Source organism: Prionailurus bengalensis, chromosome E3 (assembly GCF_016509475.1).
Source record: "Prionailurus bengalensis isolate Pbe53 chromosome E3, Fcat_Pben_1.1_paternal_pri, whole genome shotgun sequence".
Taxonomy (NCBI): Eukaryota; Metazoa; Chordata; class Mammalia; order Carnivora; family Felidae; genus Prionailurus; species Prionailurus bengalensis.
The window spans coordinates 41,103,061-41,125,462 of NC_057357.1; the positions used below are offsets into that span (position 1 = coordinate 41,103,061).

At 59.8% G+C, this 22,402-nt stretch overlaps 1 protein-coding gene across 1 annotated transcript; it reads left to right on the forward strand.

The window, feature by feature from the left end:
• The first annotated feature begins 3,297 nt into the window (after window positions 1-3,297).
• On the forward strand, window positions 3,298-4,588 carry LOC122471897. The gene is made up of 2 exons (XM_043561084.1): window positions 3,298-3,871; window positions 4,173-4,588. Exons 1-2 carry the CDS (start codon window positions 3,484-3,486, stop codon window positions 4,586-4,588), a joined length of 804 nt encoding a protein of 267 aa, XP_043417019.1. The 5' UTR covers window positions 3,298-3,483.
• Window positions 4,589-22,402: the final 17,814 nt, after the last annotated feature.

Below are 22,402 nucleotides of genomic sequence, written 5' to 3' on the forward strand. Positions count from 1 at the left end.
CCAGAAGGAGCAACCCTAAAGCCACAGGGGGTCGGCCCGAGGTCCCCCCGCCCCCGCCCCCGGACTGGCAGTCACACGGGCACTGTGGCAGCAGGGCTCTGAGCAGCACAGGGGGGATCCGCGCTGTGGAGACAGGAGCCACAGGCTCCGACACAGAAAACCCAAATGAGCCTGTGGACGCGGTGGAGCCGAGGCATCGGCGAACTCACGGCTCTGGTGGGAGCGGTGGTAGACGTAGGCACCCACGGAAGCGTGTACTTTCTCAAATCCACGTCTGCCAGAGGCACCAGGACAGAGGGGACGAGCGGAGGATCTCAACACCGGAGTCCCGGACAACAAGTAAGGACGCCCCCAGGACAGGCTCCCACTGGCCATGGCCCAGGCAGCCGGAGCCTGAAAGTACGAGGAAATCACATAAATGAACGAAGAGAGTTTGATGGGAAGCAGGGCACTGGCAGTTTCCAGGCTACGAGGGGAGAAGGGGCCTGGACGGTTCCTTGCTGACAGAGCACGGGGGAATCACGCCCTCCCCCATGGCACATGCCAGGCCCACTCCTGCACGCGCACACACACACACACACACACACACACACACACACCGCTTCCTGTAGCGTGGTGACGTCAGGCCGACTCAAATCCGGGGACCCACTGGGCAGAGCCTGAGCTCTCCAGAAATAAATGAGATGCAGCAGCGTCAACCTCTTGGCCCAGAGCCCACTCCATGAGCGCCCCAGCGTGCACAGGGTCCACACGTGGCAGCTCGTGGGTGTCACAGAGCTGATCCCCTTCCCCAAAGGACCCTACAGCGGGGATTAACTTTTCTGTTGACTCTGCTTTGGAGTTTTCCTAAGAATTTAGTGACCCTCCCTTGGCACGGAGAATGACCTCAGATTCCAGGAAGGGGTCCTGACCCGGAGGAAAGACTCCCAATGGCTTTGCTGCTCCAGGCAAGAGCCTTGCCATCAGACAGGTCTGTGTGGGGAGCATCAGGAGGCGGGCCACCCCGTGCAAGGCACTGGCGGGGAACTCAGAGCACACAGAGCCGAGAGGGACCAAGGTGGGCACGTGGCAGGGGTTCTGGGCTGACGGTACCACTGTCCCGGGGCACCCCCCACCCCTCCCCCAGCCAAGATGGGCACCTATCGTGGTGTTTCCAGGGGCCGCTTCGTACCCCACTGGTTCCGGTGGTGCTGGACAGGACCCCCGAGGCCTGGCCCCTCGCTGTGGCCAGAGAGGTGAACAAGGTAGCCTGGGTCCGTGAAGGGAGGCCTCCCCAGAGCCCAAGCTCCAGCGCAGGCTGCCCGTGGGCCTGAACGCAAGGCCCGTTTGGATTCCAGGGAGCATGTCTCCGTGACCCACATGTGCAGGCCACGCAGGGCTGCTACCCTGAGGGGACGTGCCCCAGCCCCATCCTGCCACTTGCTTACCCGAAAGCTGCCTGGTGAGATCCAAATTCACTTCTCTTCTTTGTGTGTATTTTCTCTGGAGCCCGACCCATGGGCTTTTCTGCATTCTCTTTGAGATAAAAATCAAAAACAAATCTTTAAAGGCCATCTCCAAAAACCACAGAATGGCTGGAATTAAATAAACATAAAGCTTGTGGTTTTCCTCTCAGGAACTTCCTGCCTAACTGAAATGCACTGAATCAGCAGCACCTCAGAGCCCAGGCGGAGGCTCCCAGGACCCCAGGCTCAGCCTTGGGGCAGGGGCCACACCCAAAGGTGACCACGTCCCACCCTAGTGAGCCCCGGCCAGCCCTGCTGGCCTAGTGCAGCGCAGACATGGGAGTAGCTTCCCGTTCGAGAGGAACTTCCCTGAGGCCTGCGCACCATCAACACAGTGTGAGCCGATCAGGGTCCCCCAAATATTCATGTCCACAGAGGAGAGGCTCCGGGCAAAGACAGCTTATTACGCCCACGGGTGGCGGAGAAGGGCCCACGGACACAGGGCACAGGAAGCACCAGAGTGTTGGGGGCAGAGGCCTGAGTTGGGGCGGCAGGCTGCAGGCTTGAGATTCGAACGGGCTTGGGCACGACGGCCCGCTGCTGCCCAGTCCCTGGCCCTGGTGATCTAGGACACGGGGAATGCCCGCGCTGTGTGGGAGGTGGACAAGGGGCGGTGGGGCCATGGACGCAGGGCTGTCCAGTTCCCCAGGAGGCTCCAAACTTCCGCCTCCTCCCACCCGAGAACCTCCCACGTCAGAAAGGAGGCCACTGAGCTGCTGTCACTCGGGGCACGACCAACACAACGTGTGCGCTTTTCTCCTGACATCAGCCGAGTCTGCCGCTCTCTGGACACCAGCCGGGGGTCCTGCGACTGAACTCAATCCCGATACCAACCGCCAACGTCAGTGCAGACCCCCCGGGCTGAGGGGCCCCTCGAGACTCCCCCATGTCAGGTGCCACAGTATCAGGTCACCCGGAGAGTTTGGGGGCTTCTTATGAAGGATAAGACTCAGGAACAAGGATGGAAGAGACACACAGGGCAAGGGGTGGGGAAGGGGCTCGGAGCCTCCAGGCCCTGCGGGGGGCGGGGAGGTGCAGGGGGGGGGGGGGGGGGGAGGCACCACCCTCCCGGCACCTCCGTGGGTCCCTTCTCCCCAGGAGCCCAGGGGCTGTTCGGGCGGTTTCATTGCCGAAGCGCGAGTGATCGCGTCACCGGAGGCTGGGCGTCAATCCCCATCACTTTGCTCCTCCACTGGTCTCTCTGGGAGCAGCCCCAGGCGTCTCAGCAGCAAGCCAAAGAGCCTCCCCCGCCCCAGGGGCCAGTGCCTGGGGACAAAGATCAAATGTCGACTTTTTATCATCCCACAGGCCTCTTCCGAGGAACATCCCGCAGCTGTCTTGAAAGCCGAGGTCCGGGAACTACTTTTTTGATCCGCAGGCGCAGAGCGGCGGCCCCAAGGCAGCCTGTGCGCAGACGCGTGGCTCTGCTCGCGGCCTCCCTGCGGGCGGCTGGTGGAAAGCAGGGCCAGGCGGGGGGCAGACGCCCGCATCTCCCGGAGGGGCCCCAGGAGGAGACGCAGGGAACCACGCAGACCCAACCCGCCCCACAGACCGATCCGCGGAGCCGCCCCGCGACCCCCCCCCCCCCCCCGCACACGAGGACCTGTGCCGCAGTGTCCACAGCAGGGCAGAGTCCGCCCACAGAGGAGGGTGGGCAACACGGGGCCCATCCACAAGGTGGAATACCACCCTGCCTCAGACCGGAAGGGGATTCTGACGCGCGCTCCGACACGGACGCACCCGGAGGACGTCGCGCCCGCGGAAAGCCGCCGCCACAGGAACATGCTGTGGTTCCCCTTCTGGGAGGTCCCTGGAGGGGTCCAAGCCACAGACGCGGGGAGTAGACGGTGGGCACCGGAGCCAGTGCCAACTGACCTGGGGTTTCATTTGGGGACAGCAAAATGTCCTGGGCCCCGAGAGAGGCGATGTCACACGACCTCGTGAATGCCCTAAACGCCACCGAGTTGCTCCCCTCAACATGGTTATTCTGTGCCAGGTGAACGTGGCCTCGGTAAAGGAGCCCGAGGCCGCCCTGCGAGGCCCGGCGGCCCGTCCCCCAGCAGACAGGGCCCCGGGCGAGCAGCGGGCAGCGTGCCGCACCCTCCCTCCCTCCCCGGATTCCGCCAGGCACCCCCGCTTCCTCACTCCCACCGCCGCGCACCGCCCCGCGGTCTCCCGCCTTTGCCGGGGCCCCCCACGGCGCAGCCACTCGACGCCCAACGTAACAGACAAAGAAGCCAAGAGGGTGGGCCGGGAGCACCAGCCTCCACGGGCGGAAAGACCGGCCAAAGGGCCCGAGTCCCCCACGCGCCCTGCCCCGACGCTCATCCAGGGGTCTGAGAAGGGAACTCTGGCCCCACTTTATGGTAGGATCTCCGCCTTCCAGTGCACATGTACGAAGGCCTCTCTCGGCAGAGGCTTGAACGAACGGTCAGCCTCCGCTCCCTGAGGGAGCAGCAGATCCGGCTGCTCCAGGGCCCGAAGCCCGGGGGCGGCTCCCAGAGGCTCCCTCGCTGGACCCCTGTGGAGGGGCACCGCCGGCCTCTAGCCAGCCGCGCGGCATTCGGTCTGGAAGCGACACGAGGGTTCCTCCAAGGTCCCGAGGGGGCTGTGGGAGGGGGGCCGGAGCCCGTCCTGAAGGCGGCCCCTCTCCACCCGCGGGCGCAGACCCTACGGGAACGGAGGCAGGTGTCAGACTCGGCCCCACGTCGCGGCAGCACAACAGCAAAAAGGAGAGGCAACCCGCAGGTCCATCCCCAGACGGACAGACAGATAAAGCACCCCATCCACACGCGGAACGTCGCGGGAAAGAGGCACGGACGTACCCCGCAACATCAACCTCACACGCAGGCCGCTCAGCGGGGAAAGCCAGGCAACAGGCCGCACGGCGTGACTCCACTGACGGGACACGTCCGGAGCAGGCAAGCCCGCAGACACCGAGAGCACAGTGGGTGGGGAGTGACCACTACCGGGTACAGAGTTTCTTTTGGGGGCACGTGATGGGAATGTTCCGGAACGAGACAGAGCTGGTGGGTGCACAACACTGTGGATGTGCTAAATGCCGCTGCATTGTTGAGTACTAAGTGGTTAATTTTATGTGCGTTTCACCTCGTTTTTTAAAACAGAAGAAACCGTGAAAAAATCAATTAATTTAGAATCACAGACCGGTGGTGGCAGAGAAAGTTGGAGCGGAGAGAGGCCGGTGTGTCTGACATCCTTCCTGCCGTCACGGCCCGAGGTTCCCACACGCCCTGCAGGACAGCGTCCTTAGGACATGGGACTGATGCACTCGGGACAGGGGATGGCCCGTTCCCTGTTGTGACCTCCCCGCCCCTCCAGGAGCCTCAAGGCCCCCGCTGCCCAGCGTCGGCCGGAATCCAGCTGCGCCCTGAGCAGGACTCACGTGCGTGTGCACGTGCTCGTGTGCACTCACGCACCACACACCGTGTCGCATCCACATCTGCGTGCACAGACACATGCCCATGTTTGTGTGTGATGCGTGTGCTCATTTGCGTGCGTGTCCGTGCACGTGTGTTCTGAGAAGGCGGCTGTGGCACAGCTCCATCCAAAGAAATACCATATGAGCCACAGACTCAACTTTTTTTTTTTTTAAGATTTTATTAAATAATCTCTAGGGGCGCCTGGATGGCTCAGTCGGTTAGGTGTCCGACTTTGGCTCAGGTCATCATCTCACAGTTCGTGGGTTCGAGCCCTGCGTCAGGCTCCGTGCTGACAGCTCGGGGCCTGGAGCCTGCCTTGGATTCTGTGTCTCCCCCTCTCTCTGCCCCTCCCCTGCTCACACTCTGTCTCCCTCTGTCTCAAAAATAAATAAAAACATTAAAAAAAATTTTTTTTTAAATAATAATCTCTACATCCAGCGTGGGGCTGGAACTCACAACCCCGAGATCAAAAGCCGCACGATCCTCCGACAGAGCCAGCCGAGCGCCCCTCAGCTGTTAAGTTTTCCAGGAGCTGCCCATATCGTAAAAGGAAAAGGAAACACAGAGTTAATGTGAATGATACACTTAACTGGATCGGTCTAAAACACTACCACCCGGCCACGTAACGCATATAGCGCGTTATTCACCTGCCGTCTCGCGATCTGTGCCAAGTCTCCCCGTCGGGTGGGTCTCCGCCCCGAAGCCCCTCGCTGCGGGCCAGCCACACTTCCGGGGCACAGAGGCCACGGTGTCCAGCGGCACGTGGCAGGCACCCCGGCTCCTCCTCGCTACAGCCGGCACCAATGGCGAGTCAGAAACGACCGACCAGGGGCGCCTGGGTGGCTCAGTCGGTTCGGTGTCCGACTTTGGCTCAGGTCATGATCTCACAGTTCGTGGGTTCGAGCCCCGTGTTGGGCTCGGGGCTGACAGCTTGGGGCCTGGAGCCTGCCTTGGATTCTGTGTCTCCCCCTCTCTCTGCCCCTCCCCTGCTCACACTCTGTCTCTCTCTCAAAGATTAAAAAAAAATCTTTTTTAAAGAAGGAAACGACTGACAAAATCGCACACGGCCACCGCTGGCCCAGGGGGCACCAGCACAGCCATGGGAATGGCCACTGTGACCCGACGGTGGCTCTGAGGTCCGGTCCCGAGCCCGAGGGGCAGCAGGCAGATCACACCTCCCTTGCCGAGTCCCTTGGTCCAGGCCCCTGAATCCACAGTCCCAAAAATGTTCCAAGGGATTTGGGTAATGTCATCATGACATGGCATCACCAAACCAACAAAACTGTCCATTAAGCTGCTTTCGGCTGCCCGGGGTGCCCCTGCAGGACAGCGCGGGAACTCAGGGCAGGGCTGGAAGGAAGACCCTCTCGGGCCGTGTCTGTGCGTCTGTGTGTCTGCCATGTCCACACTGGCGGCCCAGAAAAAGGCCTGGAGAGACCCGTGAGGCTCTCGTCACTGGGAATGCCGGGTTCCGGATGACCAGCCCTTCGGACCGTGGTGTGCCCCTGAGCGTGGGCTGCCTGCACGCACAAGGGGAATGTTCTAGTCAGGGTGCGGGAGCAGGTACGCGGCTGCACGGCGGGCACGCAGCTCTGCCGGGGCGGCTCCTCCCACACGGTTGATTTCAGACCCGGGACGTGGGGGCTGAGGCTGTTCGAATCCGCTCGAGGTCTCTGCTGAATTCCACAGGGTTCGACTTCAAGAAAACAACACCCACGTGAATGGCACCCACGCCCGGCTCCGGCGCCCTCTGCAACCTGCGACCGCCTCACAGTCTGTCCCTGGAGGTTTGCCAACCATGTGCTCTCAGCTCCTCTGGACAGATGGAACCCTAGTGTTTCCTTTCCTGCACTGGGAAAACACAACAGCTCTTCTTGAAATCCACTGTCGGCGCACGGTAACAGAAGACAGCAGACCGTCAGAACCCGGCTTTGCTACAAAGTGGCTGGCTGGGAGGCAAACCCGATTCTATTTAGGTGGATGAGACGGCAGGTTAGCTTGGCCAAGAACGAGAACTTGGAGAGAAGAGACAAGACATGAGGAATCAGATGAATTTCTTTTGTGAGGCAGAGTATTCTCTCCGTTTCCAGCTATAAATTCTAACAAGGTTACTGAAAAGAAAACAGAAACCACACGCGCGCACACACCCCCAATGCAGAGCCCAAGGCCCAAAGCTGTTCCAGAACAGAAGAAAATTAGAGCAACAGCGAAATCACACTTGAAATTACAGCAGGGAGGCTCAAGGAAGCGACCGTACCCGCTCGGTTCCTTCCTGCCAGGAACCGAGAGAGAAAAGTAAAGCTTTCAGAAAAGAACAGGGGCAAGGGGTGGGTGGTGGGGAGCCAAGAGGCATCTAATTTTATCTGGCTCCTTTCCAACAGCAAAATCTAATCCATCATTCTCCCCGGGTGGAAGCTCTTAATGAAAATGTAGAGACCGAACTTGGAGTTCTCCGGGGATCCTGCTGGGAAGGGCCCCAGCAGCCCCGCATCCTGCCTGGAGAACTGCCTCTTGTGAAGCCTTCAGACTGTCCTGCGGCTCCCTGAACACCCTGTCACTGAACACGAGGCCAAGACGTGCTTGTGTTTATGCCCCCGAGCCTCCTCCTGGCCTGGGGGGGGGGGGGGGGTCTCCTCCGAGACGCCAGCTGGCAGCTCTTGGCCCCGGAGACCTTGCGGAGAAAGGCCGGTCCTGGGCTCCGCCTCCACAGCCACCCTCTCCCCTCCCCTGCGTGGACGGGGCACGTGTGCCCAGCCATCTGTCCGTCTAGAGACACTCGGGTCGTCTGAAGCTTTGGCTGCTGTGAATAGACCTGCTACGAGCCTGGGCGTACGGCGATCCGTTCAGACCCCTGCTCTCGGCGGCCTTGGACGTGCACCCGGGAGCAGGATCGCGGGCCATACGGTGACTCCACGTTCCACCTGCTGAGGAACCACCACGCCGTTTTCCACAGCGGCCACGCCGTTTCCCGTCCCGCCAGAACTCGTTATTTCCCGTTTTCTTGTCACCACCACAGTGGGTGTGAAACGGCACCGCGGGGTGGCTGTGACCCACGTTCCGCGAGGAGTTTTTTTCGGGGGCCCGCTGGCCGTCTGGGTCTCTCCTTTCGGGAAATGTCCGTTAAGCCCTTTGTGCGTTTTTTAAAGTGGGCCTTTTGTTTCCGCTGGTCTCTCTCGAGCCCCCGAAGGTAGGAGGCTCTGGGCGTCCCACGGTCTGGGCGCAGGGGGGTCCCCGGTGCTCGGTGGGGAGGCTCGCAGGGCCTGCCGGCACAGCCCACCCTGCAGGACGATGGGCCAGACATGGCGCAGCAGCCTCGCTCACTGCTTGGAAACAGGCAGGAGGGGCCGGCTCAGCTTTTTGCCTCTCTCCTGGGTGATCCCTAGTTAAGGATCTTGGATCAAGGGACGTTATCATCCAGTAGATCTGGATGAAAGGGATCCCAGCTAGCACAGAGCGTAAGCAGTGACCCAGAGGCCAGGCGGACGGCTTGAGCCAGAGTGACGGAACCCGTCCAAACCATCCAAACGAAAGCCCGCGGCAACCAGAAATTCTAGAAAAGGCCTTCGGAACCAGACGCTGCCTGCATTCAGAGGGAAAAACGGTTACCGCTTGAAAGAGACAACATGTAAGCGATACCAGATGTCACCATTATGCTTAAAATAGTGACAAGTCCCGAACGCAAAAGACGCCTTCTCCCGCTTCAAGGTCGTGCCACCAGCCCTGCCGCTCCCCGCGCTGTGGGCTCCGTGTTCCTTCAGTTCTCTGCCTGCGACAAACAGACGATTGGGATTCATTGCCACAACAGCCGGGCCCACGTAACTCTCAACAGACGTGCTCTCGGCACACGAGGCCCTAAGAGCACTTTGCATTTTAAATTTCTGACGTTCCGAAGTGTCTCTCCCTGAAACACCGCATGATTTAAAAGGAGCTACCCAAAATAGAGAAACCATGTTTCTCTGTCCCTGCGTGGAAATATGGGTGTGACCGCTCACACGTGCAAGCTAGCAGTGAAGCCCGTGGTGGTAAACACCCCCGGCCACGTGAGCACAGCCCCGTCCGGGCCGGGGTTCCGAGGGCCGCTCTACACAGTGCCGCCCCGTCACGGTTGTCCTGATGCCGGAAGCCCGCTGGAGCCGGCTGAGCCCCTGGCGTCCCCCCGGCCCAGGCAGTGAAGGGCTCCCAGTTCTCTCCGAGCACCACGGAGAGGACACACGCGGGGTGCGGTGGGGCCGTGTGGCCAATCCCCCTTTCGTTTCTCGCATGGGACACTTTGAACCCGATTGAAACAAAACACCGGGGAAAACGAAACATTTTTTGGAACTTTCCAATATCCACTAGCCACCCGAGACTGCGATGAGCCGCCCACCCTGGAGAGGCGCGTATCCTGGCCTGCTCCACGGGGGCCCCCGCCTGCCTCCGACCGGGCCTTCTTCTCCCACTCACCTTCACAACGTGACAATGTCTGCCAAGGACATGATGAGCGACCTTGATCTATCCACTCATTCTGCTGAGTTTTGTGAGCGTGATGTCACACATGGGGGAAAGAAAGGCAGATGGAGGGTGTAGGGGTCCTCGGTCCCAGCAGCCATCCCCCACCCCCCTTCCACCCGCATTCCCTCGCCCCACCCCCATGACTGGCCAAGCTGGGGAGCCTCTGTCAAGAAGGCTGCAGGAGCCCCTCTGATGTTATGTGCGTGGGGCCTGTGAATTAAACAGACAAGCAACGGATTAACAAAAGAAAATAGTTTAGTCACGCGCCCACGGGAGCCAAGACAAACAGTGGGTTCAGTAGTTTCAATTAGGTGTTTACATATCTAACTTGGTAGGGGAGAGGGGGAGGGGAGAAAGATCCTTCTTCAAGTTGGAACAAACAGACTTCTGTAGGAAAGACAAATGTGTTTCAGGAAAATAAGTGAGATGTAAGGAAGTTTGTGACACCACTTGTCTCTACAGGTGTAAGTGGCCTCTTAGGCCCTTTCAGGGCCATAAAACCCCCGGAGAAGAGACTTGGTATAGGTTCACCCGTGGGATCCCCTTTGGGAGTAGACCTGCCCTAAAGAAGGACTTGGTGGCAGCCTGACTTCCCAGAAGTTGCTTCTGGTAGTCAGATAGGGGAGGCTCCGACAAGGATTCTTTCTGCGTCTGAGTCTCAATTATCTGCAGCTCAAAATAACCCTCAGGCCAAGGTGGCATGTTTTGGAGGGCCATCTCCCGCTCCCTTCAAGGCCTCTAACCATGGCGCATTCGCCCCATCGCCCAGCTATAACCAGTCCTCCTGGGCCAACGGGAGTCACTGCTGTGTGGACTCTGTTCTTTCCTCTAAGACCGGGCCACGGCAGATCTTTTAAGAGCCACTCGATCTCCCGAGCGAGGATGTTTAGAACACCCAATGCAGAAGGAGCCAGGAGAAGAGTGTGGCCCCCACGGCAGCCCAGAGCCCACTGTGGAGCAGAGGAGAGGGACCACGCCGGGTCCTCGCTCCAGGAAGCCAGTGACAGAGCTTAGGAAGGAGAGGGGGCCGGATATGCCACAGCCTCCCGTGTTCCGCCAGCCAGGCCAGGGCCTCACGGTCCGGGCCGCCCTGAGTAAGGAGAGGTCACAAAAACATCCTCTGACGGAAACCATTCAGCTAATCGCTTCCTGGAGCCCTGGTGATACGGATGGTACTGAGCGGCTTAGATAAGCACTGTGCTCGTGTCCGCTGCCCTTCTCCTCTACGCCCAGCACCCCGCCGCCCCACGGTTGACTCTTTCAGCCAAACCACGGTTGTGTTCAGGGCACCTGATAGATTGCTGTGACAGTAACACAAGTTGAAGCGTCTGCCCCGACACATCAGCGTTTCTTCCAGTTGGAATAAGAAGAATACATTCGGGGCGCCTGGGTGGCGCAGTCGGTTAAGCGTCCGACTTCAGCCAGGTCACGATCTCGCGGTCCGTGAGTTCGAGCCCCGCGTCGGGCTCTGGGCTAATGGCTCGGAGCCTGGAGCCTGTTTCCGATTCTGTGTCTCCCTCTCTCTCTGCCCCTCCCCCGTTCATGCTCTGTCTCTCTCTGTCCCAAAAATAAATAAACGTTGAAAAAAAAAATTAAAAAAAAAAAAAAAGAAGAATACATTCTCCCCAAGTGGTCAGAAAGAAGAGAGCTAGAACGGGTCCTCTGGGCTTAAGAGGTGGGGGTCAGAATCCTCAGGCTGGGTCCTGGCCGTTAGCAGTAGCTCCCAGACAGGGTGCAGCCAAGGCTGTGAGGCCCATCATCACCACCAGCATCGCTGTCGTCACCAACATCACCACTCGCATCGTCTCAGGCTGATGCTTCCGTGGCACTAACCATCAACCTACGGTTAAGCTAACTGTCTGTTGGCGTATCTCATCTTGGCACCCTCGGGAGCGGAGATCATTAACCCCAGTTCACAAATGAGGCAACCGGGGCATCCAGAAACTAAAGCCATACGCCTAGGAAAGGACAACACCACAGTGCGCACCCGGCAGTCTTTCTCCACAATAAACACCAGACGTGTGCCCGAGACGCCAGAACATTTGCGAGCCTACCTCCCAGGGCCCGGAAGGCTCACGGGTGCCTGGTTAGCAGGGAACCGTCCTGCTTCTCTTTCCCTTACTTCTCTGTTTTTCACACAGAGAACTCTGAGCTCGTTGGCGGTAAAATGGGGTGGCCTGGGTCACGTGCAGCCAAAGCTCCACCAGCCCCCACTGGGGAAGAAGGAAGCGGGGAAGCTCTGGCTATTCACCCACAGCTAAAGCAGTCCACGTGAGTCCAACTCAGCATGTGGTTTGCTTTTCTGAAGCCAAACCACAAAAGTTCAATTCCTGGGGAGCAGAGTCGGTTCTGTCTCTGCTTTAAATGCTAGACGATGTCACGACGCGGGGGCTCCGGGCTGAGAAGGGCAGACAGGCCGAGGGTCTGGAAGAAGCCACGGGTGAAGGGCCAAGAAACGCTCTCACCAGAAGCGGCTAGAACCAGCAGTCGCGTCTTGCCGGCCCCACGCACGGCTGCCTCAGTCGCGGGTCCTGCAGAGAGGTGTGTAAAGCTGTCGTCCGTCCATCAGCCTGTGTCCAGAAGCTCGCTGAGAACATCAAAAGCCAAGAGCCTAGATTGTTACTCAGCTGAAGGCGCATCAGGGGTGACTGGAGCCAGACGTACTTTTTTAAAGCAGGAAGCAACCTTCACCACAAAGCAGGTGTCACCAGAGCAGCGATGTGTCAGATCCAGACGGCCATGGGGCTCCAGGCGGCTCCCCCACCAAAGCACTGGGAGGGTGAAGGGGACGTCCCAGAATGGGTTCCGGTCTTTCGGAGCCTTCCCCCCTACCCAGTCCAGCCTGACCCTTCCAGGCTCCTACGCACGCCACTGCGTCCGGCGGTGCGCACACCCACGTGACTTTCCACCCCCACCGGCTCCCCGTGGAGCTCAGCTCTCAGCAGAAGCAGGTCACCCACAAGCAGCCTGGGCCGGGAGCAGGGCTGCCTTTCCCGGCCCGAGCCGCCCTCCACGTACTGGCTGCACCAGCAGAATCGGGGGCCTCAAAGCCTCACCTGGGTGCTGAGGGGTAACACAGGTAAAAGCAGCACCTCGAAGCCCTAAGAAACTCCCATCGCCACAGTGAGGCCCCCAGAAAAAACAAAAGGAGATGGTGGGAGACGCCGTCCTGAACACATGCCCCCATTAGCCGACCTGAGGAGCAGGCCCGACAGGGAGCCGGCAGGCTGGCCAGGGTGGCCGCGGATCCCTGCAGACCCACGGGCTGAAGCTGGAAGACGCATGCTCCCTGCGCAGAGCCCGGCCGCCAGCGACCGAACAGCTCCTGGCCAAAGCGGACCCTCTGCTCCCCCCTGAGCCCCCCAGCTAGAAGGAGCCGCACAGCTCCCTGCCAAGTGCTTCCTGCCAGGTGCTCCCACCAGGTGTTCAAGAACGTCGGGCCCCCATTTCCCTTGGCTCTGCTTTCTGGTTGCCGCTTCTGGGACACCATGGGCTCCCCCAGCCAAGGGCTGCTATCCCTTCACACGCTAGGCCCCTCCTCCCTCTCTCTCTCCACTCTGTTCCCCAGTCCCCAGGCCCTCTCCGTCTCAAGGGAGGGAAATGGGACCTACACAAAGGTCATGGTGCGAGAAGCAGCTGCCATGTCCCCACCTACCCATGAGAAAAAAACATTTAACAAACCCCAAGTGAGAAGCATCCAAAAAAATTCCTGACCGACACACCTCAGATGGTCAAGGCCATCAAAACTAAGAAAAGTCTGAGACACTATCGCTTTTGTCCCAGCTCAGAGGAGCCCAAGGGGACAGGATGATCAAACGCCATTGGGTCCCAGGACAGAGGGTACCAGGTAACAGCTCAGGACATGTGCTTAGAGTGCCAGCCTCAGTCTGCAACACTGTGCCAGGGACAGCTCAGTAACTGTGACAGGCACACCACACTGACGTGAGAGGTCATCAGCAGGACATTCTGCACGGGCCGACAAGCACAGGGGAGCTCTGTCCTTTCCGCTCTGTTTTCTTGGAAACCTAAAACTTCTCTAAAAAAGGAAGTCTGGGGGCGCTTGAGGGGCTCAGTCGGTTAAGTGCCTGACTTGATTTCAGCCCAGGTCATGACCTCACGGTTCATGAGATCGAGCCCCGCATCGGGCTCCACACTGAACACAGAACCTGCCTAGGATTCTCTCTCTCTGCCCCTCCCCAGCTCGTGCATGTGCGCATGCTGCGCGCCCCCCGCAAAGGAAGAAAAAAAAAAAGGGAAGTTTTTAAAAACTAGCAAGACTCCCAGAACCACACCAGCTCAGTCTTTCCACAGACCCCCAAAACGAACAAGGCCCTTGCCCTTCACGACTGATCTGCAAAGTCCCTGACACAGACATATGCATGGTCCCCCCACTAAGTCTCTGCAATACTTGGGGGCCACTCCCACAAGAGCCCCACTCACTTGCCATCCTTCTCGGGGTTTCTTGAGACGGTGACTTCTGGGAATCTCAAATAATCCGGGCCTCGGCAGGACTGAAAAGGGCAGCTCCTTAATGTGCAGAGTAACCTTGATTACAAATCAGACTGCTGCAAGTTCATTTCTCCCCATAAAAGCATATTAAATATTTTACGTCTGGTCCTCCTGCTCTTTAACAAAAATAAATAAATAAAAGGAAATAAAATAAATAAATAAATAAAATGAAAATGCAGCAAATCAATGTAGACAGAATACCAAAAAGGACACGAGGCAGCTGACAGCTGTGTCTCCTTCTCAGGGTAGTTGCAGGGCTATGGGGACTGCTAAGAACTTGCCTGGTTTTTTTTTAATGTTCATGTATTCTTGAGAGAAACAGCATGAGTGAGGGAAGGGCAGAGAGTCAGGGGGACAGAGGATCCCAAGCAGGATCTGCGCTGCCTGCAGAGAGCCCCGTGTGGGGCTCTGCGGGGCTCAAATTCACGAACGGCCAGGTCATGAGCTGACCCAAAGTCAGATGTCTCACTGAGCCACCAAGCGCCCCAAGAACGGCCTTTCACACCCGTTCTCTTGAAAGGGCCCAGCAGTGCGCTCCAGAGGCTACCCGATGGTGATGTTGGTAGGGACGAGGGCAAAAGGAGAGTGGAGAGCACAGCTCTGCCTTCAAGGGATCGGCCTAAATGTAAAACATACCTGTAAATTTGTTTGGGTCAAATACTGCTTTTTCTTAAAAAGGAGTGCTCATGTGTAGTGGGTTTTATTATTGGGTTTTTTTTTTTTTAAGTTTGTTTATTTATTTATTTATTTATTTATTTACAGATAGAGGTGGAGAATACCAGGCAGGCTCCGGACTGTCAGTGCAGACCCCGATGTGAGGCTCAAACTTGGGAACCTTGAGACCATGATCTGAGCTGAAGTCGGACACTTAACCAACTGAGCCGCCCAGGCGCTCCTATCATTGTTTAAGTAAAAAAAAAAAAAAAAAAAGTATGCGCAACAAATTTGTTTCCACTTCTAACACAGTATATGCCCCTCCCTATACAGCACCACATGACAGAAATTCAACAACGTTGAAGATAGTTTTAAGGGGTCCTGAGACTGGGAACCAGGGATGGCACTCACGCGCACCTGCGGCGCCACCTAGCGGCGAGAACCGGACAGGGGCGCGCACAGGGCCCAGCCTGCTGACGGATGATGCGGCCGCCTGGTGCCTTATTCCATCCGCCGCGCAAAGTCACCGGGCTTCTGTTTTCCAAGATAAATGGGTGTCATGGAAAGATCCTGACTAGTGCCTTTTTGGGGTGCTCTTAGATGTATAATCAAATTCTGTCCTGACAAGGTCTTCCCCGCAACGTCCAGCCCCGCGGAACCTTGGCCCAAGGTTCTACTGGGGGTCCTCCGGGTTCCGCAGAGTGTGCTGCCGCTGGTTTGTTTGCAACCGGCTAGACAAGGTTCCCACCTGCACACCCCACACCCCACGCAGACCCGGGTCCAGAGGACTCGGGGAGGCAAGGAGGGAATGCACGAGCACACGGCCAACAGGAAGGGATGAGAAGTAGTCTTAAGGCCGGAACTCAGAGGCCCAGCAGGATAGGGCAGTGGTAGGGCCACCCTGAGCAACCGACCCCGTAGCGACCCAGTAGCACAAATGTGGCACAGACAGCGGTGGGGCCAGAACAGACGTGGGACACCAAGCTTCGCGGGAATGCCAGACGTCACAGCTCTCTTCCTGTGCCTCAACTAGGCTGCGGTCTGTCTCCAGGCCACCCCTCCCCACTCACCTACAAACCTGCCATCACGCCTTCCATCATCAGGGTCCAGAGCCACGACGCCACTGGGGACATAGCCTGAAGTCCTTGGACCGAGTCCCACTGGAAGACCACCTTTGCCTACTGTCACCCATCTTTCCAGCCTGGGACTTTTGTACACCTAAGCCCCTGATGTCAAGCTCTAACAGACCTTCCGAAGATTCCTTTTGAACAGTAAGTACGTAGCCTGCTCAGATGTATACAACACTCCTTTAGCCTGGAAGAGCTTCCGCTGCTTTGCAAAGGGACAATATGGGGTGGGGAGGGCTGAGGGTGGTGACCCAGGGCAAGGAACCTAGGGGGAGACGCTGGTGAGGAGTCCTGGGGGGGGGGGGGGGAGACCTGAGGAGATGCTGAAGGGAGACATGGGGGGGGGGCTGAAAACGGAGACGCTGGAGAGGAGACCTGGGGGGGGGGGACCCGAGTGGGGACACGCCGAGGGGGCACCTGGGGGGGATGCTGAGTGATGAGATGCTGGAGAGGAGACCGGAGGCGGGCGAGGGGGGGACCTGAATGAGGAGATGCTGGAAAAGAGACGGGAGGAGACCTGAGGGGAGTCCTCGCCAGGCGCCGTCTTCTGTCTCTAACAACGCCCCGGTTTACACGGGGTTCCACAGCCCAACTCGCTCATCCACTGGTCGAGTTAGGGTTAACACAGGCCTGGAAAACCCTTCCGGCCGAGGAATTCCGCGTTGGAAACGCGGCTCCAGGGAAAAAATCCGAAAGTCGGACCCCTGACACCTCGCCCGGCCTCGGCTCCAGGCCGCCGCCGTCGCCGCCGGGCTCCAGGTTGCTTGCGTCTTGCGTGCCGTAGCTCTAGACTCCTCCCCCACGCTCCGGTGACCCGCCCCTTCCGGCACCTAACAGGAAGCGACCCCCCAAGGCGGAAGTACCCGGGCGGGTGGAAAGTTGGCGCCCGGCGGGTTTGGTTCGGTGGGGCGGGAGGCTGCAGGGAAGTCGGGCCCGTGCCAGGCGGTCCCCCGAGAGCCTGGAGGGCGCACCCGCACGGCGAGGATGGAGCCCGGCCGGCCTTCCGGGGCAGATCCTGGGTGGCCGCGGGGACACAGACCGAGACCCCCATTCTGGGCAGCGGGGGCCGCTCAGCGAAGCCTCCACAGCGAAGGCAGGACCACAGACATTTGGTGTCCCCTTCCGCCTCCAGCTTTCGTCCCTTCTCTTCGTCCCTTCTCTTCGTCCCAAAAGAGCAGGGTTTTGTACGGCCTCTGAGCGGAGAATTGTTTTTATGTTTGTAGAGGTTTAGATGAGCAGCCGCCTCGGGCCTGGGGAAAGTGCTCAGGGCACATCTGTTTGCCCTCAGGTTCTGTGGCTGGAGGATCGGAGGCCGGGAAGCGGTGAGGGGCTGAGGACGCTGTGCTCCTAACAAGTACTCCCAGGGAGAGCTGGTCTCTCAGCCCCGGCCCGTTCGGACCCCTCTGGGGGACCGTGGGCGGCGTTGGTCGGTGAGCCGGCGTGACTGTTCGCAGGGACCAGGTTTGCCGCCTGGCTGGATCCCCAGAGATGCTCCGGCTTTGATGCCGACGCCCGGGGACCAGCGAAGACATGGTCCTGGATCAGCGATGGCGAGACAGGCATGGACGTGAGCTTCAGGAACTCCGTCCTGGTGAAGCCTTCCACCACCAACGGTGGTGCAACCGTTGGCCTTTTCCATTAAGGGTAGTGTTTATTTTATAACCACTAGGGTTTTGTAGCTAATCACCAGGATGCACCAGGATGGCGTTATCCTGGGGGTTCTGCCTGTGCTCTCTGTGTGGTTTCACCCTGGATGTAAAGTAGGTGACGGGTACCTCTACCAGGCTGGAGAGCTGGGTGGGTCCTAGAGGCAATAAGGGCCCTGAGCACGTTCATAAAGTAGTGCTACAAGTGACTGACTCAGGACAGTGCCAGGACACTGGGAGGCTGGCAGCCACTGTTGCCCCGAGTGCTGTGCCGCCCGCTGCCTTCCACTGTGTGCCTGTGGCCGAGGGGTGTCTGTGGTCACGAGACCGGTAAGTGGCTAGCATCACATCCACCCCTGGGTCTTAGGTCTGCTCCCCAGGCAGCTTTGTGGGGCTTCGGCCATAGTTCCTGCACTCGGGAGTCCTCAGGAGGACCAGACGGCTTCCTGGGTGCCACGACTTGCTGCAGATAGACGGCGTAACGGCGTCCTGGATGGTCCCAGAACGCCAGGCGCCTGTGCTGACTTGTCCCCTCCTGGGGATTCTGCGCCCACCCTGCACCTCCGCATTTGGTGGGGACTTGCCTGTGAGCTGCCCCCCACCCACACCCTTCTGAACACCCGCCTGCAAAGCATCAGATGCAACTGCCCGGCTGGCCCGACCTGCGACCACCCCCTCTCCACACGGCCCCAGGGCCGCAGACAGCCTGTGTGGGCTCCATCCCCATTGCGTGGGCCTGGCTTCTCTCTGAATGGCTCCCTGATGCGTTGCGGCCTTGACACATACCGTGCGTGTGGCCAGAGAATCTTGCAGGGGCACAACGACAGCCTTCTCTGCCCCCAGACTCTTCTCCGGCGTGGACGGTTAGTGTGGGGCACCCCTCGCACAGTGCGCAGCCTCACTTTGCCCTCACTGCCCCCTCTACGTCGCCATGGACACCATCTGTCTGCCAGCTGGGCTTCGGAGACCTGCGTCCTCTGCCTCCAGGCCACTGTCCACATGCTGCCCGGGGAGCTGCCCTGGCTGCTGGACGTCCTCGCCTTTGGGGTGAGGCCTGCGGGGGGAGGGGGCAGGGTGATGTCCCCTGAGGTGTCTCGTCCGTTTGCTCTGGGAGGACGAACTGGGCCCTGAGGCTGTTTCTAAAAGGCCTCTGGCATAACACCGCCTTCAGTGGTGGGCGCGATCACCTGGCACCGCAATTACCAGAGGCACACCTCGTTGACTTGGCCATCGGGCCACTGTCACCGCGTGGGGTGGCTCCCGGTGCAGGGACAGAGGTCTGTGCCTGCTTCAGGAGCTGTGTGTGGGGGGGTGGGGGGGGTGTCAGCTGCTAAGCATAGAGCGCAAGGGGCCCTCCATTCAGCCCCAGCCCTGAACGCGTGCCTGCATCCACACTGCTGCTGTGGTGCCGCCACCCCTGTTGGCTGGAACTGGGGTCAGGCCAGCAGTCGCTGCAGCCCTCAGAGCAGCCTGTGCCCCTACGCGCCAGATGGCCCGGTGGCCCAATGCGTACATCCCCCCCTTTATGGTGCGTGTCTCTGGGGGTGCAGACCAATACACTTGCTGACGATACACTGGGTGGGACCCCCCCAAATGGCATTAGCCTCATCAGGCAGTGACCCCATGCAGCCTGTAGGTGCAGTCAGACCAGAACCAGCCACATGCCAAAGTATCCTGAGCCTGCACAAGTGGCAGACTTAGGCCCCACCGTATGCAAGCTGCTGTGCCTGTCCCCACACTTGGGGGCCACACGTCCAGGCCACTGGCACCCTCCAGTCCTGTCTGGTAGCGGGAGGCCTGAGCCAGTAGGTGGCACCTGCCCACGTTCCATCTCTCAGCAGGGATGAGGTGATGTGAACTGCACGCAGGGGGTCTCAGCACGGCAGGACCCTCTCCCAAGGACTTGTCCCCTGGGTCTGGCCTTGGCTGCTGTCCCTGGCAGGGAGAATGGTGCTGAGCCAGCTCTGAGATGCCCCTTCACTCCACAGGTGACCGGGCAAAGTTACTTGACCTTGTCTCAGAGTAGGCGTCCGCTGGAGGGGAGACAGCTCTGACAGCCAGGGGGGCCTGTGGGGCCGGTGCAAAATGGGACAGTGGGCAGCCTGAGCCACTGACACGGCAGGCCTCCCCTGCACCCACCGTGTATCACAGGCTCCCCTCCACGGGCCTTCCCGAGATGGGATCACCTGCAGCTCGGCAGATTTGTCTGTTTCAGACAAATACCCTAACTTTGCTTGACGTTCAGAAACTGCTTTACTACTGGGCGCCTGGGTGGCTCAGTGGGCTAAGCATGTGACTTTTGGTTTCGGCTCAGGCCCCAATCTCATGGTTTATGAGTTTGAACCCTACGTCCAGCTCCGTGCTGCCAGTGTGGAGCCTACTTGGGATTCTCCCACTCCCTCTCTGCCCCTCCCCCCCCCCCCTGCTTGCCAGCTCACTCTCTCAAAACAAATAAATGAACTTAAAATAGATACATATTTAAAAAAAAGAAAAAGAAGAAGCTGCTTGACTAGTCTCTCGCTTTGCCCTGAAAGACACCTCGAGGACTTGGGTCAGCTGCAGACGAGGGCCTGGCATTGGTTCCCTGGCCACAGAGCTGCTAGAATGAGCCGCTTCCCTGAGACAGACTCAAGAGGTGTTGCAGATGACATCCAGCCTCCTGCCCGTGGCTTCCCCGGAACCGTGTCTTACAGGTTTGCGCAGAACAGTCTGAGCGAGCCTAAGTTATTTACGACTGTCGCTTCCGAGCTTGCAGAGGTTACGTACAGGCCGGTGTTCCGTGAGCTCTGCTTAACAGGGTAAAATCAAGAGGCTCTGTGCTGGCTTTCCAGTCCTGGTATTTACCACTGCCAGTCATCCCCGGGGCAGGAAACAAGTCGGCATGTCCCCGTGGGGCTGCCAGGGCCACCGTCGCCGTGCCTGTTGTAAGCCCATGGGTCCCATGCCCTCCCCTGGGACAGAACGTTGACAGGCCTTCCCCCCGCCAGCCCAAGCCCTGCAGCGTTGACCGCTTGTCCTGTGGTCTCACCCCCTTAGGATGTGTCTGTGGCCTTGGGAGGGTTGTGGGGGGGTCTGACCCCCCAGAAATCTGAGGCAGAGCCGCACACTGGCACTCAGCGGTCTCGCCTCGGGCCTCATGGTGCCCACGTGCAGGCCGGCCATCTGCCCAGAGCCGTGTCTTGCTCTCTGAGGAGCCTGGTCTCAGGACCCGAGTGTGCCCATGGCCCAGAGTTGCCAACATGCCTGTGCATCAGTGGCCCAGTGATGGAGACCAGCCCCAGCTCTGGCCTCTACCAGTAGAGAACCCACAGGTCACGGTGGTATCGGGGACGACACTAGACGGCGGGTCCCTGTCTGGTGGGGGTGTTTCCTCTCCCTCCTCCCTGGGCCCTCTTCAGGGTCCCACCCAGAAGGGATCAGGGCACCCCGCACGCACCAGTCTTTGACTTCCTGCCGCAGTCTCACTATGCCTGCCGCGTCCCCCAGAGGCCCGGCCCACACTGCCCACCCGCCCGCCCGCGTGGCAGGAGCCTGGCAGTGGGGCCTGCGGCAGCCTTTTCTAGGCCAGCAACCAGCCCGTTGGTCTCACCAGCAGCCCAGTTAGCGCAGCTAATTTCAGCACGGTGACTGGTCTCCCAGGACCTGCTCTGGGTGCCTGCAAGGTGGCGGTCAGCTAGAGGACGAGCTGTTACTGCTTCCCCCTGCGCAGCATCCCAGGAAGGTGAGAAATGCGAGTCCTTACAGGCATGAGAGCAGACGTGCGCCACCGGTTCCGCCACATGAACTGGTGGCCTCTGTGACGTGGGGCTGCAGTCAGCTCGAGGACCACAGCAGCAGGTGTCCCCCCGGCAGCAGGTGTGGCCGGCGCCCAGAGGCCAGAGACAGCACAGCAGTGATGTTCAGGGAGGGCCTGTGCCCCCCACAGCTGCCACCTGTAGGCCTGGCTCCCACCGTCCTGATGACCCACACTGCTGCCTAGCTGCGCCCAGGTGCCCCTGCCGTGTACTTCCTGCATCGGTCGCAGCTGTGACCACAGCGGACCCGGGTCTCAGCAGCGCTTCCCCCAGTGGACTCTCCAGAAGCTGTCTGGTGCGGGTGCCCTGTTCTGCCTGTGCAGCCTGGAGAGAAGACATGACTGTGTGGCAGGATCTGCCCGGCCCGGGGGTCAGTCCAAACCTGGAACCAGTCCTGAGGGCCGACATAATGCCATGCCCTTGGCTGCCCACCCCGTGTGAGCAGCACCACAGGCCACAGGAGAGCCCTGGGCAGCCGGAGCAAAACAGTGTGCGGGGCCTCGAAGGCAGGTGAGCACAAACGGGCCTCAGTGGGGGGAGCAAGGCCAGCACTGCCAGCCATCTGCCCTGGCAGGATGGCAGTGCCCTGGGCTCTAAGCCCCCATCCCCCTAAATCCATAATAAAAATAATCCCGCATTTGCCTGATCTGCCCCAGTTCCAGAAGTGTCTCCTGATGTGTCATCGTGTTGATGCGTGACAGCAGTCCAGGGAGGCACAGCTGACCCCATTTCACAGAATTGCACCAGGGAGGGTTTGGGAGCCCAAGGGGGCAGGGGACACCCCATCCTGCCTTCTAGGTGAGAACACCTGACCTTTCATAGGCCCCCAGCCCAGAGCTCCTGCCAAGAGCCTGGTCCAGGCCTTTGCGAGGATCATGACTGGGAGGCTGGGCACTGCTGGTCCCTGCGGCTGCCGTTGCTGCCTGGGGGCCCCCCACCCAGGATGCAGCCTGGCGCCTGCGTCACTCAGTAGCCCCAGGGGCACAGTTCCCCTGAGAGCAGGACAGCAGGGCCTACCAGACACACCCAGAGCATCACGGCTGAGGGGGACTGGATGTGGTCCCAGCCCCCATGGCACCTTCTGCCCTGAGGGGCAGAAGGCAGAGGGACTGTCTGCTTGGGCCCCATCGCGGGCCGGGTGAGGAGCCTGACAGAGAGGTGATGGGCCCCCTCCCTCCTCAGAGCCCCCAAAGCCACTCAGCCTGGGCTTGGGCACCCCCGAGCCAGACACCGCCT

Coding starts and splice junctions, on each gene's coding strand:
- LOC122471897 (XM_043561084.1), top strand. CDS start 3,484: ATGGTTATTCTGTGCCAGGTGAACGTGGCCTCGGTAAAGGAGCCCGAG. Junction 3,872..4,172: donor AACTCTGGCCCCACTTTATG/GTAGGATCTCCG, acceptor CCGCGGGCGCAG/ACCCTACGGGAACGGAGGCA.